Source organism: Rhipicephalus microplus, chromosome 1, assembly GCF_043290135.1.
Source record: "Rhipicephalus microplus isolate Deutch F79 chromosome 1, USDA_Rmic, whole genome shotgun sequence".
NCBI classification, from domain to species: domain Eukaryota; kingdom Metazoa; phylum Arthropoda; class Arachnida; order Ixodida; family Ixodidae; genus Rhipicephalus; species Rhipicephalus microplus.
This window is the reverse complement of record NC_134700.1, coordinates 300329578-300348493: the sequence shown is the minus strand read 5'-3', so window position 1 is coordinate 300348493 and position 18916 is coordinate 300329578. Positions and strand designations below refer to the sequence as shown.

At 46.7% G+C, this 18916-nt stretch overlaps 1 protein-coding gene across 1 annotated transcript in view; it reads left to right on the top strand.

The window, feature by feature from the left end:
- Positions 1-15976: 15976 nt before the first annotated feature.
- The window catches only part of LOC119159458 (transmembrane ascorbate-dependent reductase CYB561), a 94182-nt gene continuing 91242 nt past the window's right edge, over positions 15977-18916 (top strand). Inside the window, exon 1 of the mRNA XM_075865478.1 lies at positions 15977-16084. Coding sequence (XP_075721593.1) covers positions 16041-16084 — 44 coding nt within the window. The 5' untranslated portion in view covers positions 15977-16040. The remainder of the gene's footprint in view (positions 16085-18916) is intronic.

Sequence of the window (18916 nt, the reverse complement as noted above, 5' to 3'; positions counted from 1 at the left end):
ACTTCTTAATAGGAAAGCTCAGGTGTCTAATGACAAAACTACGACGCAAACCTCGAACATTAATCAAACATTGTCCGAAATACAGAAAACAGTTAAGGAACAAGCAGAGGCAACCAACAACCTCTCGCTTGCAATATCCATGATCATGAATAAACTAGATAAGCTCGAAGCTAACGTAGCCAATCTCAACCCTAGGACACCTCCGGTACTTCCAGCTACCAACCTTCCGATGAGCACTGAGGGCAATTCACACTTATCTCAGGGCACCACATAAGTGGCTATATCAACTAATTTCATGAGGCCTGCCTCCTTTCACCCTCCTCCCTCTTCGATAGTCAACTCAAAATATGGAAGCCCAGAAAAGGGACTTAATTATTCGGCAGTGAAATCGCAGGAGCGATGAGGGGAAGAGAGCAGTCCTGCAACAACACCTTAGAGACAGGACCAAACCGGATGTTCTAATTTTGCAGGAAACCCATGGTTTAGCTAAGCTACCGAGATATCAGGCGATCGGCCCCTCAACAGGGGATATTAGAACACTAACCACTCTAGTAAGGAAGGGCTCGTAGCAATCTGCCACGACACCCGCGTCACAGAAATTGAACATATACTCGTACAACTAGATCCTAAAAGAAAAAATCTCGGAGCATATTTATTCCGAATTTGTAAAGCAATCCCACACGCATATGACAACGCTTTCTTCTTCTTCTCTTTAAGAAGGCCGTAGATATAGCGGCACCCAATCCACTCGCCATAGGTGGAGACTCTAACGCTCCACACAGTGCTTGGGGATACGGATACGCAAGAGCCAAAGGAAAAACGCCATGGCAGGATATTCAAGAAACAGGCTTAACTCTCATCACTGACCCCAACTCCCCTACGCGTACGGGAACTGGGCTTGCAAGTGACACCCCTCCAGACTTAACGTTAGTTCGTAACGCGGGGACCGCTAAATGAAAAAACACATTCGATGATCTGGGGAGTGATCATCGAATATTAGAAATCAGGATAGAAACCATGACTGCCGTAAAAATTCAGAGACAAATTAGATGGACTGACTGTGATAAGTTTCGGAAAGTCAGAAACGCGAAAAGCAAGACCCTATCAGCAATATAGAAGATTGGATCAAAGATGTCAATAACGACGTCAGCGAGGCAACTAGAAGTATTCCTTCAAGTCCACCCCTAGAGCAGATTGATATCCGTCTCGCACACATGTGGGAGGCCAAGCAATCACTGCAGAATAGATAGCGGAGACAGAGGCACAACAGACCATTGCAGGAGCGCATAGCCAAGCTGAACAAACAGATCGAAGAACATTGTAAGCAGCTAAGCAAACAGCAATGGGACCAAGTTTGTAATAGTCTCAATGGCCAAATGAATGCTGGTCAGACATGGCGCATGCTCAAACACCTGCTAGACCCAGATAACACCAAATCAGCACACAAGCAAACCTTGCATAAACTGGTGCACCGGTATAACGGCAGTGAGGAGGACTTTATCGCGGAGGCTAGCAACACGTACATTCCCGCCGTGCCTGTCATAGAGCACGGACCATATTCCGGAGGCCCGAACGAGCTCTTAGATGAGGAGTTTACTGTGGCTGAAATCAGGGCTGCGCTACAGAAACTGAACACCAAATCTGCACCGGGACCAGACGGGATCACTAACAGAACACTACGGAACCTTGACGACCAAGCCATAGAGAACATCACGCAATATATTAACGAGTGCTGGACCGAGGGCTCTATACCAAAACAGTGGAAAAAAGCTAAAGTAATCCTCATCCCCAAGCTCGGGAAACCCCCGATCTATCGAATTTACGCCCCATATCACTAACGTCTTGTGCTGGGAAGCTGAAGAAACACGCTTTTCTAGACAGAATCAACACTTATCTTGAGGAGAACAAAATCTACCCAACTTCCATGTTGGGGTTCACACACGGCTCTCCACGCAAGACGCCATGCTGCAAATTAGGCAGCAGATTCTAGACAACAAAACAAGAGCTACCCGGGCGATCTTAGGATTATACCTTAAAAAAGCCTTCGACAAAGCATCGCATACGGCTATCTTACATCAGATCTGCCAATTAAGCTTAGGATCAAGAGCGTATAACTATGTCAAGGACTTCCTAACAGACAGAACGGCATCTATCGTAATGGGAGAACTGAGATCTGAGGAAAGGCTTATAGGCAGTGCTGGTACCCCGCAGGGTTCGGTCATATCGCCAATGCTGTTTAATCTCATAATGATAGGACTCCCGGTGCGGCTGAACTCAATATACGTAATAAATCATTCTATATATGCAGATTATATCACCATCTGGGCGTGTGAAGGTAGTGACGGAGAGATAGAACAGAGACTACAGGAGGCCGTCATCACTATTGAGGAGTATCTTGAAGGTACTGGCCTGGAGTGCTCGCCGGATAAATCCAAACTCCTCCTCTATCGCCCCACGCTTAAAGGCAGACCACCCAAGGGATACAACTGGGACCGTGCTTACGAAGAGATCCAAATTCACGCCAAAAACGGCAGGACTATTCCTATAGTGCAACAAATCAGAGTCCTTGGACTCATCATCGAGCCTAAGGGTACAAACGGTGAAACCGTCAAGAGGTTAGTAACCAAACTCACCAACGCAATACGGCTAATCAAGAGAGTCACCAACAAACACCAAGGCATGAAAGAGGCTAACATCATCAGGCTTATTTATTCATTCGCCATAAGTCACATTATATACGTAGCGGCATATCTAAACTGGAATACAGCCGAAAAACTCAAAATCAACGCACTCATACGAAAGGCGTACAAACAAGCTTTGGGCCTTCCAGATAGCACCAGCAACGAAAAACTGTTTCAACTGGGCTTACATAACACTTTAGAGGAGCTGATAAAAGCGCAACAGATTGCCCAGTTGGAGAGACTAGCCAGCACGCGCACAGGACAGAGTATCCTTGACAAGTTGGGGATAAATTACCATAGGCAACAAGGAAGGAAAGTGTCGGTTTTGAAGGTGATCAGGGAAAAGATCCAGGTCCCCAATCTGTCCAAAAACATGCACCCCGACTTTAATCAGGGCAGAAGAGAAAGCCGCGCTAGAACTCTGCTTAAGGCCTACGGCAGAGACAAGGAAGCGTTGTTTGTAGACGCAGCGGAGTACCCTAGTCACAAACCCTACGTTGCGGCAGTAACAAACACTGACCGCAAATGCGTAAACGCGTGCTCCATACGCTCGGATAATTCCGAAATCGCGGAAGAGGTGGCTATTGCACAGGCCATAATTTCTCCAAAGTGTAGGTATGTCATCAGCGACTCACAGTCGGCAATTCGTAACTATGCACGAGGAAGAATATCTCCCGAGGCAGCCAACATACTCCTCCGCAAGGCAAATCTCATATCATCCGAGAAATTCGAAAAGAGGTATATTATAAGGTTCCCAGCCCACACCCCGTGTGCGTCGCTCATTCCCAACCTCAACGAGGAGGCTCACCGCGTAGCGCGAGGTCTCGCTTACCGCACTCGCAATGGAGCTTCACATGAGGTACTGGGAGGAGATGAGTGGTGGGAGAGGGACAGAATGTTTAGGTTCTGCGACATTATCCAATTCTACCAAAAGTCGAGGCGCAGATTTCCACCACCTAGCACCACATTAGACAGATCTCAGGAGGTTGACTGGAGGCGACTTCGAACTAGAACATTTCCCAACGAGAAGCACCTAAATCGCATCTACCCCGAACTATACCCAGATGACTCGTGTAAACTATGTAGCATGAGACGCGCCACCCTAGAGTATATGTTATGGGAATGCACACAGATACAGGACGCCAATGCAGTCTTTCCAGAACACCTTGGGGCGCGGTGGAGAGCCGCGCTGATCAGCTCAGATCGGGCAGATCAAATATGGGCCATCCAGCGAGCACGGGAGGCGGCTGAGAGGCAGGGTCTCTCCACCGCTCCTGGTGCGGCTTAGGCCCATGCCTCAATCCACTGGTTAAATAAAGTTTGCTCACCATCGAATGACGACCAGCGAGGATGATGCTGAGTGCGAGTCGATGAAGTAGCTTCTTGACGAAGAAACCACCACAGAAATATTCGGCAGATCCCACGTACCTGAGAATCAACGGTATGCGAAGCATGCGGAGGAAAAGTGAGACCGTGTCGCGATTTTTTGATTGAGCGACATGTCATGAAATAATGCTAAATATGTGTACAAATATTGCACGCACAGACATATGTTGAAGAGTTTCAGATGTTCATATAACCAGTTGTTTGCACTTTCGCAATGATGTCAACTGGAACATGCGTATTAGAAACCACAGAAGCTGATATAAAGTGCTCATGCTTGAGAAGATGCTCAGCCTGGAAGCTGCTACGTAAATGAACTTCAGCGCATGACACCTAACCACAATGGACGTTAACCCGACGTGACGGCTGTATCAAAAGAGTACGCATGTAATGTTTATAAAATCGCGTAGGCATCACTGTAACCACTATTGACGTTTCATGAATCTTAGCCTCTATTTGAAAAGTAGTCCCGAGACGTGGCGTTGCTCTTGGGTAGAATGCTTGACTGTGACGCCGAATGCTTGGGTTCGATTCCTGCTGGGACCTTGAAATTTGTTATTTGCATTCGTCGGTGGGTCAACGCTGCCCATGTCAGGTGTTTCTTAACATTGACATTTATTCAATGCTTTCGTGGGGTCGACGCTGCCGATGTCCGATCTTGCTTAACGTTCACACGTTAAAATAGCCGATGTGTGTTCTCGTCATTACTGGGGGTATGTACTAAGTGTCAATCACCTGTGGCACATACCCGCATACCAGTGGCGCATACCCACCCGTGGGTATGTGCCACTGTCTGGGGAGAAGTGTTTGATGACGTACGCGACTAGATTGTGACATTATTCATGTCTTGACCATCGGGTCATATTCGTCAAACCATCTTACCCCCCCCCCCCCCCCGCTAATTTTTGTTCACGCCAAGTTAAGGAGGTGACCACGAGAACACCCGAACGTAAGCGGCTGGATAGATGGATATATAGATAGATACGCTCAGAGCCACCGCAGTTCGCTAAGAAATGCTTCGGATTTAAAAACGGAATGAACTCCTTCCGGTCTCGGTGCAGCGGCACGTCACCCGTCGTCGCGAACGGCGTCATGCTGAATTTCTCATTGGTTAATCGTGATTGAAACGTCATAGCAAATAGCAGCCGCAGTTGAACACGCATAATACATACTGACTGTGGTACACTTTAGTTTTGTTGCGATAGCAAGTATATGGACACTCTTGGCTGGATTTCGCCGCCGCAGTCGGCGTGGGCGTCGATGTCATGCACCGTATATGTATGTGACGTATGAAGTGATGGTTGGTAGAAGCTGAGGAGGAAGAAGTGTGCTATAGAATAAACATGGGGTATGAGCCAGGCCACCTCACCCAGTCATCATAGCGTCACACATCGTGTGACGTATGAAGTGATGGTTGGTAGAAGCTGAGGAGGAAGAAGTGTGCTATAGAATAAACATGGGGTATGAGCCAGGCCACGTCACCCATTCATCGTAGCAACACACAAGTCGACAGGATGAAGACCTGGCCACCACTCATCAACCTCACATCATTCGCGAAGCCACCTGCAGTACGCCTCAACTGAATATCGACCACAGAAGAGGTGATCTCAGGCGCATTCAGTTACCGGCACCATGACAGCACCATCAGACGACGTTGACATCCCCAAGTACACCGGATCAGCGGACGACGGACCCGTACAGGACTGGTTCAACTTATTCGAGGTCCACGCCGCCGCTGCATCCTGGTCGGAACGGGAGATGATCACCAACTTCACTGACTACATCTCCGGTGAGACATTCAAGTTTTACCTGACACACATATTCGAAAACGACGAATCATGGCAAAAGATCAGGGAAGAGATGATTACCCGTTTCAAAGAATACGATGAAGACCGGTTCATACCTCATCAGCGGAAGGCTTTTCAACTGACCCATCACAGTTGCGCGAAGTCTTCCCGCAGTAAGCCTATTTTCCAAACGAGATCTCAGAGAAAATATACCACCATTGTACCATCATGTGACTCTTCCGAAAAAACGTCACGCATTCGAACACCGACTGGTAACGTGCACGTCGCAACAGACAAGGTAAAGCGTCCGTATACCGAAAGAAATCTAGAAAATGTCGCCAAAAAACTGAACCTAAACCCGCCTTTCCCAAGTGCAATGAAGTCGGCATTTTCAACGTGTTCACTGCACCACAACACTTCAGATTTTACAGAACCTCCCAAATGCCTTGATGCATCGTGTCACACACAAGGCCCAAACGGTTTCGAGCGTGTGACGGAATTTACGTGTGACGAGCTGGTGAATCCTCGCAATACCAGCCCCCACCCTGATGTTCTCGACCAGGGTCGTTCGACAGACATTTTCAGCCTAATCACGCTGCAAAACGAAAAACATACGCCATCAGAACCACCCGAAGCCAAGTCTGTTGTGCTCTCATCGTCAAGTGATAACACACATGTGAGTCAAAGCACTGCACGAATTTCGAATCCACCAACGCCGGCGCATTGTCAACTGACAGAAGCATTTACAATCAATGATGACTCACAACCATCTTGGGAGCTTTCGCATCAGTCTGTTACGATGCTTTCATCGCAAGACAAGCCCAGCAGTACAGTATCGACCACCGACTATCTACTGATCACATCACCATGCAAAGAAAAGCAGACTCATGTTCCTGAGAGATGCCCATCTGACCAACTTTCGCAACAAAACGAGCAATTTCAAGAAAGGCAACTCCACGAAACCCAGGAACTACAACGGCTACTCGAACAAGAACAGCGATCAAGTGAAACCTTCTCACGAGTACACTTGTGGCTTGAAGGTCATAAAAGACGTGCAGCTACCACGTGTACAATGAAGGAACAAAGGCATCATACCATCAGCTTCGGTTCTCGCACATGCAGGCTGCAAGCACTCGTTATGTCTCAGCCACGACACAGAAAGCAGCGTCTACGACGGAGAACTTCGTGCCTACGACATCCGACTCTCAAATGCTACAAGTACTTCGACCCTTGTTCATTCATGACGAGCGTCACTGTGTCATTAGTAATTTCTACGTTCAAGGCGTGCTTCAGTTGGCCAGAACGCAACAGCCAACCTCGCCCACCTGAGGTCTCCTAGATATCTCCGGACTGCCTTTCCTGTGAACATTTTGTGCAAGTGCATGGAACCGCCGTGTAGCATGGAACTACTGCATTTTCTGGCATTATTTTTTATTATAAGACTCCATTTGTTAATGCTTTCTAGATTGTAGCTCGCGCATTCTTTCGGGGGGAGGGGGAATCGTGTGACGTATGAAGTGATGGTTGGTAGAAGCTGAGGAGGAAGAAGTGTGCTATAGAATAAACATGGGGTATGAGCCAGGCCACGTCACCCATTCATCGTAGCATCACATGTATACGTATCTATATATATGAAAACCCAAAAAAAGAAAAAAAAACTGAAAAAGACTCTGGCGCACGGAATCGAACGTGGGACCTCCGCGCCGTGGATGTAAAGCATAAACCACTGAGCCACCAAAAGGTTTTCTTCTTTTTATTGCCTTGCATTTCAAGACTGTTCACATTTCACATATTTACATATTGGCCAAAATACAAATGCGTCACAAAATACGCCCACAAAATTCATTGAAGTGCATACCTTCAGCTTTCAGCTGACTATTGATCAATACTTTGGCATTCGTAACAATAGCTTGATGCGCGAAATCTAGTCTGGTACATCCTCTTCGCCTTTCTCCACTTCAAGAAAAAGGCACACAGATTCGCGAAAATATTGGCGCACGGATAGCACTTTTACATCCGCGTTTTCAAAGGCACATCGGGTATTCCATACTGTGCAGGCCAAGAATCATGATTAGATCATGAGGTACGCCTGCCTCGTTTTCAACCGAAAAAAAAATGGTTGCCGTGTGGACTTCATGATAATTATTATTTCAAGGTTTTCTGCAATATGTCCCAGAAAAAGACCCCGCTTCAGCAATATATAAACACCTGTTGAATTGTTTCTAGTTAACTATATAAGTGGCAATGTGTGCTCCATGGGATGAATAATTCCCTACCCTGCAACCATGTTTCAACTGGTAAGGTACCAGTATGCTACTTAAAGAAAAAAGTTTTGGCCCTTGGCGCTACAAGTATTCTTCTAACACGTTTCAAAATATTCTGTCCTGGGCCTGCACAATATGTACAAGCAATAAAACATCGTCAAGGTCTTTATACAACATTTTACGTGATACTTCAGCCAGATACTCTAGCGAAAATCTCACTGATAAAAAAAGAAAAGACGAAACAACTTCATTTATATGCCCTTGTAATGATCCTTGCACAATTGATGTCAATACGAGAAATCCCAGCAGCACTATAGACAACCTTAGTTGTATAATAATTCTGAAAAAATGGTCATCTACATCACGCAGAAAAAAGGAAACAATTCACAAGTTATCTGATGTAAAAACGAACTAATTCCAACCCGTCATCTCTAACTTTTCTGAAGAGGTTTGTGTGGCTTGATCTTTCCCAGACAGAGCTCCAAATGAAAACTGCGAATATTCTGTGTATCTTCTGTACACTTATTCTACTGCAGTGCAAAATCTGCATTATGTAGCACAGCTAGCTCACAAGGAACAAGTTGCACGTTGTGGCCCGTGCAAATATCGAAATACCCCAAGCTTCCCACTTTTCTACATCATTTCACAATGCCTGTGTTTTTTTTCCAATACGGTTTACTGTCGTGACGGAACTCCAGCGGCACTCCTAAATACTTCACTGGGGTTTCATGCCATTTATAGTTCAGAAATATTTTTAGCATGAAGTTCCATTCCCCGTGCCAGAAGCCAAGACACTTATCCCCGTTGACGGCACTATCACTCACCTGGCAAAATGTTTTCATGGCATTCACAGCATGTATTTTACTTTCATAATTTGTACAGAAAACTGCAATGTCATCTGCGTATGCTAGGAGGCTAACCTCAGCTTCATGCAATTTAGAGCCGCTTATTGCACTGTTATTAATTGCCCTTAAACACAAAGGTTCAATGAAAATAGCAAAAATCAGGGGGCGATAGCGGGCACTCCTGTCTCACTGACCGCCACACAGGTATACGCTCACCCGCAGTTTAATTTTTACCAATCTCGTCGTGCATTCTGTGTAAGCCATGCGCACTCCGTCGCTGATAAAACTCGCTACGTTCATGTGCTCAAGTAATGAAAGCAGCAAGTCGTGCGGCACGCGATCAAATGTTTTTTCGAGGTTAATTTGAAGCATGGCAACATTGAGATGCGTAGCGTCACAGCGTTCTATGATTGATTGTGCTATTTTGGTCATTATTTTTCTTCCCTTTATGCCACAAGTTTGTTTGGACCCAACCAGTTTTTTTTTTCATAACTGTCTGGAGTCTTCTGGTGAATATATTCATAAATATTTTATCTGTTTTAGGTATTAAGATCGTGTGGGCTCACAAGAACGATGGTGGAAGTCGTTTACATTTAAAAGCCTCATTAAATACCTGCTTCAAAGTAGGTGAAATTACATCTTTGAATTTCTTGTATACTGCAGCACTCAGTCCACCAGGTTCTGCTGACTTGCCATTGTTTAACTTTTCAATTGCTTTTTCAACTTCTCGCTCTGTTATAGGCAGTTATAAAACTTCCTTCCTTTCGTCATCAAGTCTTGGCATTAATGAAATGAAACCACTATTAAAACGATCTTGATGTACACTGGTTGGTGTGAATAACTCTTTGTAATATTCAAAAGACGCACCAGCTATCACTTCGTTCGTGTGGTACCTTGTTCCTTTATATTCTATTTCTCTTATTTCAGTTTTACAGGCATGTCTCTTCTCAGCTACAAGAGCTCGTTTTGTTGGCATTTCTCCCGCTACAAGTTTTTTGCTAGAGCTCGAATTAATGCTCCGCGGTATTGTTCTTGGTCTATCAACTGTATCTTCTGTTTAGTTCTGTTTATCTCCTCTGAAAATGTACCGACCTGGGTCCATTCTTCCGCCACTAACTGTTGCAAGTTTTCACGCAAGCGCGCTTCAAGTTATTTTCAGCCTGTCTCAGGATACTGGCTCTCTCAACTGCTTCCAGTTTAATGGTCTATTTAAATATTTCCCACTTGTGTCCCCAGGATTCAAGTGTCCTATTTGCAAAATTTTCTATGCCCTCTAAAATTGTGATTAAACTCTTCATCTTTTAAAGGGCCACTCACGAGGCCCCATGCCAAATTTTAGTTAGATGGTGGAAGTTGTTGGGTGCCCTATGAGAAACATTTTGCCACAAAAATGTTTTGAATCGATTCTTCACGAGCGGAGAAAACGGGTTTTTTTCATGCGGTGCGAAACGATAATGAGAGGAGGAGAGCTCGAAACCTTTGCCGCTGCTCCGCATAGCCTTCGCAAACCAAATCTCTTCCCCACACTCTCAGGCATCCGACCAAGAGGTCACGTGCGCATGACGTGCCCAAACAAGTCTAACCTCCGAGCACGCGAGTGGGGTTGCTTTGTTGACCAGCGTTATTTTGTGATCTTCTGCCGGTTTCTGCGGCATGGTTTGGAAACGCTGGCTTAGACGCGGTATAATACATTAGCACAATGAGTGCGCGAACGCGTAGAAGCGTTCCATGGCGGTCACGCTTGAAGAAATAGCAGAAGCCCGAGAAAGAGCACAGACTGCAAGGTTATCTACAACAAGGTCGAGGAGATTTGTCCTGCAGGAGCTGGGCCAACACCCAATGGCCATTAGACGCATATATAATGATATCACCGACAACATCAGGGAGAAAATCATGGTATCTCCTATACCATGAAACATGCATCCAAAACAGAACATCGGAAGAAGAGTAGCGAGGGCCAGGACTATACTTCATCAAGTCTCAAACGAGGAACGAGGGGTCGTATTTGTTGACGCGGCTTCCTACGCCAATGGGGAAGCTTTTGTGGCAGTGGTGGTCGATAGGGCTGACCGTGCTATCAATTCAGCGACCGTCAGGACGAAAGACCCAATCATTGCGGAACAGGTGGCCATTGCCTTAGCACTCAAGATGGATAACATTGAAGTCGTCTACAGTGATTCCATGGCAGCACTACGGGCCTTCGCAAAGGGGGCGGTCTCAGAACAAATGCTGAGAATACCACATGGCAAGAACATAACGCATCATCTTCTGAGTTGGTTCCCAGCCCACCTTGGACAAATGAACGACTCCCCTCTCAATCTCAATGAAGCAGCACACGAGGCGGCGCGAGACCTCTCCAACCGTGCCTCCCCGGGGATGCGTTCTACCGGTGAAGGGGATAACCGGGAAATTCTTACAAGATATAAAGAGCTCACTAAACATTTCTACCTGTCTAGAAGAATTTGCCCTCCACCTCAGAAAAAACTAACTCGGTTCCAAGCACTAAAATTAGGGCTTTTGCAAGCGCGGATGTACCTTACTTTGAAAATGTTACACATCATGTACCCTGACCTATACCCAAGTAATCTTTGTCCACATTGTGTAGAAATAGCTTCATTAGAACATATGCTCTGGCAGTGTACCGAATTCGCTCATTTATCGAACATCACCTCTGCTATATGAAAGGCGACAACCGCAGCTCGTCCTTGTCAGATCAGCTCTCGGCTGTCTGCCAAGACCGCGAGGCGGCTGAGGAGCTCGGCATCCCTGTCCCCACGTGGGAGCTGCCCGCAACACAGTGATCTGTGCTTTAGAGGACCAAATCAAAGTTTATCCAATCTAATTCAATTCATGGTGGTCGTCTCCTCGATGCGCTGACCATGGGTACACGAATGCATGCGAAACACCGACGCATTAGCCCCGCATCTCGTTGCAGTTCACGGGAGAAAAATTGAGAAAAGACGCTCGCATTCTCTTATTGCGTATCATTATCTATAAAGAACTTTATTATTCTCTTCAAGCAACAAATTACATAAACTATGCATGCTGTGTTAAATAATTTTAGCCATGTCACATGCCACTGTTCGCAACGTCAGAGCAGAGTCGTCTACGTAGAGGACCAACGTCACTGCATTGCCGTGTATTTAAGGCCATTTGTACGCGCACGTCATGCCCTCATTTTCTGAGCGCGCGCCAGCAGAATGGAGGGGGAGCAGCGTTCACCTTGACATTTGACCCATTGATTTGATCCGCGGCGCGTAGCGTTGCAAATTTTGGCAGACGGTCTCGCTTGTCTGCTCAATATTCTCAAACTTGGTGAGTGGCCCTTTAATAGCTTTACATCAACTTTCCAAAAGTCCCAAGAGAAATGTTTGTTATTCCTTTTATGTTTTCCCACGGAGAATGAACCCAAACAATGATCACTAAACGTAACAAGCGAAACTTTGTAATCCTGGCACGAAGGGAAGATTCCAGAAGACACGTATAGTCTGTCAAGTCTAGCATGGCTTGAACGCTGAAAGTGGGTAGAAATAACCCCTTTTCCACTGCAAAGACATTCACCCACGTCTCCTAGCTGAGCCTTCGCCACCTTATCGATTAGAACGGCGGTACTTGAATCTCTGTATGGCTTCAAACTCGATTTATCTATACTCGAACAAACGCAGTAGAAATCCCCGGCAAAAATTAGTTTACGTTTACATTTCAAATACACATTAGCTTTTTCAAAAAAATATTTTCGATCTTTAATCACAATGGACGCGTACACAAGGATCACTCTTCATTTTTCCCTTAAAAAAGATATATCTCAATCAATAAAACAACCCGTCTCGCAGGTGGTTACGGACTCCACTTTGGCATTATGGCTCTGGCGAATTAACATGAGGCACCCTGCGGACGTACCCACCGCGTGACAAACGCACACATCAGTCTCGTGAAGGGCTGCACCATTCGCTCAGCGTGATTTTCACTCTCTACTTTATTTTCCTGTACAGCGACGATGTCTAGATCTTGTTCTATAATCAGGCGAAAGTCCACGTACATTTAGCGCCACCAATCTAATCGTCGCCATCGGGATAAGAAAAAGCCGAGCGAACGACGGTTATCTTACAAATACTTAATCCACTGCCCGGCCGACGCTCAAGGCATCGTCCCATCGCCGCTGCGTTAAAACGACGACGAACGCAGGCGGCCAGCACCCCGAGACTTTTGGGACCAGCCACTCGCCACTGCCTTTGATCTTCCTGGGTCAGGCGCTGCAGGGACGCCACGTCTCCCGGCTCATTCAGGCGTAGTTTAGACGTAGTGTAGAGGCTGATGACTGCTTCAGGCTTGTGTTGGGCTTCCGTCCTAGTCAAACGCCGTTGCATGGGAATGGTTATAACCGTATTTCCATCTGTGTCTTGCTTAGATGTCTCCATCTCTCTCTCTCGCTGGTCGCCACTGCATGAGAAACCTCCACCACTGCCTCCGACGCCGCGGCCCTCTCTGCTTCCTCTTCATCCATGAGCAATTCAGTGTGGTCGGCATTTGTTGCTCGACTTGCTCCACTGGCGTAGGAACGAGTACAGTCTACCTACTCATGCCCAAAAGAATGACAACCAGCGCAGCTGAGCACCTTGCAAGCGCGACGAATATGTCCAGCGTTCCGGCAACGCAGGTGCAGCGGTGCTATTCCTGGCAAGACCACCAGTGCCGTGCCACTCCCGAGACGCATCTGTTGGGGTATGCGATCAGTAGTAACCCAACGGTATAAAACTGCTCGGCACAACGCTGGCCCAAGGTCGTTGGCCAACCTGGCCTACGCTGGGCATAGGTCGGTTGCCGAGATCTGCCCACGTATGGGGATTGACACTGGCCTCACGTTGGCCGATCTGATGACCACCGACGTAGGGCCAACCACATTGGCCGACCAGGCCGCGTACTAGCCTCCGTTGGGCCACGTTCGGCCCGGTGAAAATTAGCACGTGGCCAGCTGACGGCCAATAGGGCGTAGCCCGGGGGGGGGGGGGCGGGGTGACTAGCCCCCTGTTGTTGTTTTTTAATTCACACGTGTACTGTACTGTATACATATGCATGCAAGCCTACAAACTCATGAATGAACATACATAAATTACGAATTGCACCCCACCAGCCTCCACAAATAAAATTTCAGTTCACGCCAGTAGCAGCCACTATAGTTCAAAGATACTAAGAACTATAGAAGCATCAATGAAGCTCACGTCACAGGTACACGGACCTAAAACTTTTTTATTTACACAAATTATTCGCGCGAACACTTGTGTCAAATCGTGGATACTCCTTTTCAGATGCCTGCGCGATCGGCCGCCTTCCTTTTCCTAGGTTTCGACCAACCATTTTTGGCGACATTGCAGACGTCCTGTATTGATGCACCAACATGATTTCCCATGAGAGCCTGCAAATACAAGAAAAGTCCCGATGAGAGCAGCCAAGGAGGCTTTGAAGCACCACTCCAATCATTCTCAGAGAAGTTGTTGACATGCTTCCGATCTATAAGTACGACAAGGTGAATAGTATTTTGAGAGGCTCATTTCTTTCCTGAAACCAATTAAACTAACAGACAATCCAACCAAGCAAAACGTAGGTGAAGCTATTTAATTTTTAGAAACAGTATTGTAAACACTATGAGCTACACGCCGAGAGGATCTGAATTGGTTGAAAAAATTAGCGTTTTTTGTCAGCATGCTCTACATCTATAAGCAACAAAACTCTCAGTTAAGTGACACAGCACAGCAATATTTTCAACCTAAAATCATGGAAGAAGCTTTAGAACATGCAAAAAGGCAAAGTGATCACTCATCCAAAGGTAGTGCCCAAATTTAGTTTTGCGCGCAGTTGGGCATGTTTCGTAAACCATGGCATGTTATTGCTATAGCTCGAATAGTGTAGCAATGTACTCATATACTGCGACACAAACACTCTGCTTCTCTTTAGATCACTCCACGAAATTGGTGTCAGGGTGCAGGTAATCAAACTGCGTTCAATCAAATGCGGTTCTGTATTCAGTCAGAGTGTTATAGGACCAAACCTGCACTTGCCATTAACAGCAAAAAGAACGAAAACATGGCCGGAATATTTTACCCTTGCTTGTTAACAGATTTCGCTACATTACATTCTTTAGGTCTTAAACTTCTAAGCTTCACACGATTGCTGCAAGGCAGGTGGGAGGACTTCTTAAGGGTACGACATAGCGATTTCTCTGTCCTCCTAACGTTCGTTTTACGAAGAATTGGGGCATTGTTATGCCGGAAGCGACAATCCAGGGTGGCTTAAAATTACAATGGTGGTGCAGTGAATCTGCTGGGCCCACGGACCTAAAAACCCTTTCCACCTGACTACCCGGACGGACCTTTGCAGCCTGTGCTTCCGCCTCCTCCTTTGGATGGTGCACCGAACAATGGGCCTCGCATCTGGACTTGTGCCAAGAGCACGCTTTCTACATTCCTGGGCCAGCGACCGCGCCTTAGTGCATTGTGTTCGGGGCCTGCGAGAAGCTAGCTGAGCCAGTGGTGCCGTATTGCTCTTCCCTGTGCCACCGGGTGTGCGTGTCCTTGCACTTTTCTAGAAACTGGTTTGGCCCACTAGTCTGCAGAGGCTCGGAGTGGAGGAGGACAATACTGTTGGAGGGACCTGAACTGACTTATCTTCCCTCAAGAGTGGAAGCTATGGGCTAGTTGGTGCGCAGTCATATTTGCAAGATGTTTCAGTGCGCGAACAAAAGAAAACGAACAGGGTAGACAGAAAGCGCTGTCTACCCTGTCCTTTTTCCTTTGTTCGCGCGCGGAACATCTTGCAAACGAGTCTTCCCTCGCAGTGAATTCCGGGAAGGCAGTGTATAAAAACGTGAGTGCAGAGACACTCGGGTGTGCTTCACCTGTTCCATGCTATTCTACGCTACTCTCAACATGTAAATATTGCACATAAACGTTTTCTTCTCATCTACGCCGGCTCCTCGACTCGTCTTTTCCGGCAGTCGGATGGCTCCAGCCGGGACCACGCTACCCAAGGTCACCACAGTCACGGACGTGGCGGCATGTCCCGACACCTCCTTCCTAACAGTGGATGGCAGCTCGGTGGGATCGGCCAGTGTCAGCTACCTTGGTGTGGTGAGTGCTTGAAGTTTACTTCTCGTAGTGCCAGACCTAGCTAGCGCTCTTTGTTGGTAGGTTTTGGTGTGGTAACTTTGTGGGTCGGCCAAGGATTGAATGATTCGACCACGTTGTTTCACTCGAGGGTAAATAAGAGAGAGAGAGAGAGATAAAGATGCAAGGAAAGGCAGGAAGGTTAACCAGACGCACATCCGGTTTGCTACCCTGCACTGGGGAAGGGATGAAGGGGAGAAAAGAGGTTGCAGAGAGATGAGAAGGTACACACAATCACGAGCACACTCGGGGAGCACACACAGTCTACAGGTGGTCGCTCAGGTTTGTTGACTTTAAGTAAAGTAGAAGTGCTTTAGTCGCTTTCTGCGCAACTGAGGCAGATGCTCAAGGTCCTAGTATCACACAAAATGAGTAGTAGCACACAAAATGAGTAGTAGCACACAAAATGAGTAGTAGCACAAAATGAGTAGTAGCACACAAAATGGTCCGGGGTCAAGTTGATTCAAAACCATCCGGAGCTGGCATCGCTGTGTGTCGTAGCAAGCGCTGCTCGACGTGTTCGATGGTCTCTTCAGCTCCGCAGTAGTCGCATGTAGGAGTGTCTGCCATACCAATGCGAAAGGAGTACACCTTGGTGAATGCAGCACCCAACCAAAAGCGGCATAACAGTGTCGCATCGGAGCGGGAAAGTTGTGATGGTAGCTTTATCTTGAGCGAAGGATCCAGTTCATAAAATTTACACCCTTGGAAGCTGGTAGACGACCAGAACGTGCGTGTAAGATCTCGAGCCAGTGGGTAAAGTTGTCTTGCTGCATCATTCCTTGATAGAGGAATCGGGACTACATGGGTTCCTTCATGGGCTGAGCGGGCTGCATCATCGGCTAATTGATTTCCGGTAATACCGATATGTCGAGGCAGCCATTGATAAATAATATCATGCCCTCGTGCTAGAGCTTCATGATGGCAGTGCCTTATTTCTTGTACCAATTGTTCATGACTCCTCCTACGCATGGCAGACTGCAAACTCTGAAGCGCTGCCTTCGAATCACAGAATATGAATATGGGTAAATAAGGCGTAGTGAAATGCTCGTAGGGCCAGACCTAGCTAGCGCTCTTTGTTGGTAGGTTTTGGTGTGGTAACTTTGTGGGTAGGCCAAGTATTGATTGATTCGAGCACATTGTTTCACTCGAGGGTAAATGAGGCGTAGTGAAATTCTCGTAGGGCCAGACCTAGCTAGCGCTCCTTGTTGGTAGGTTTTGGTGTGGTAACTTTGTGGGTCGGCCAAGGATTAAATGATTCGACCACGTTGTTTCAATAGAAGGTAAACGAGGCGTAGTGAAAAGCTCGTAGGGCCAGACCAAGCTGGCGCTCTTTGTTAGTAGGTTTTGGCATTGTAACTGTGTGGGTCGGCCAATAATTGAGTGATTCGACCGTATTGTTTCATTGAAACGTAAACGAGGTGGAGTGAAGTATTAATTAATATGGACAAGTTCAGTAATATTAATATGAACAAGTTCAAAGTGCTGGACCTATAATTGAATGGTTCGACCGCATTGTTTCGATAGAGCGTAAACGAGGCGGAGTGAAGTATTTATTAATATGGACGAGTTCATTAATATTAATATGGACAAGTTCAAAGTGCTGGACCTTCTCGAAATTTGCAAAGAGTTATGGCTTGCGGTTGGCTCTGCTAAGTGGAAACAGCAGATCATCGCTTTTATGGAGAAAGAGAAAGTGACTCTCGAGGAAACCCAGGAAGCTCTTGAGCAAATTCGAAATAGAAGGGAAAGAGAGGAGAAAGCTCAGGAGGATATTCGAGCTGAAAAGCAAAAAGAGCTAGAAGCTCAGGAGGAAAGAGAAAGAAGGGAACATGAGCTGAAACTGAGAGAACTGGAAGTTAGGGTATCAGCCGGGAACCTGCTCCCGCAGTGAGGGAATCGGGAAATCCAAACAAGATAACAGACCTTGTGCAGCCGTTCAAGGTTGGCGGAGACATCGCGCTTTATCTTGTCCATTTTAAGCGACAATGCGAGAAAAATAGAATCCCTCTCGAGGATTGGCCGCAAAAATTGCTAGCACTGCTTTCCTGCGAGGCCACAGACGTGATAGCCCGACTTAGTAGAGAGGACGCGGAAGTGTATGACAAGGTTAAAGGGGAGTTGTTGCGCAAATATCGCTTGTGCACGGAGGCATTCCGACAGCATTTCAGGCATGCACGTAAGGCCAAGTCACACCAGGACTTCGCCTATCAGATTAAGGCTAACCTTGTAGAATGGCTGAAGAGTGCGGAAGTTTATAGAGACCACGATAAAGTAATATAATGCATTGCTCTAGAGCAGTATTACAGTGGCATTCCAGAAGAAACAAAGCTGTGGCTCCGAGATAGGCTCACAAAAATTAATTTGAGCAAAGTGGCTGAGCTTGCCGATGACTATGAACTGCGTAGAAATTTGTGCGGAAAGGCAGCGCTGCCCGAGAATAATCCAAAGAGATTCACGTCTAAGCAGTTTGAAGGAAAGAGGTTTTTTCCACGTAACAACTTCCGAAAAGAAGAATAGCAGTCGCAGGAGCTGCCGAATGAAAAGCGTGAGAATGAGTCGAAAACAGGGAGCACTTTCAAGGCATCTGCTGACGTGAACCACACATTTGATGCGCAAAGATCTGCAGTGTGCTACAACTGCAATGAACCAGGCCACTTTGCTAGAAGTTGCAAAAAGAAAATGGCATTTGCAAGCATACGTGAGTCGGACGAGAGCGTGAGACTTTTGCAGCCGTACACGCAGGAAATGCTTGTCAACGACAGGAAGAAGAGGGTACTGCGCGACTCAGCCACC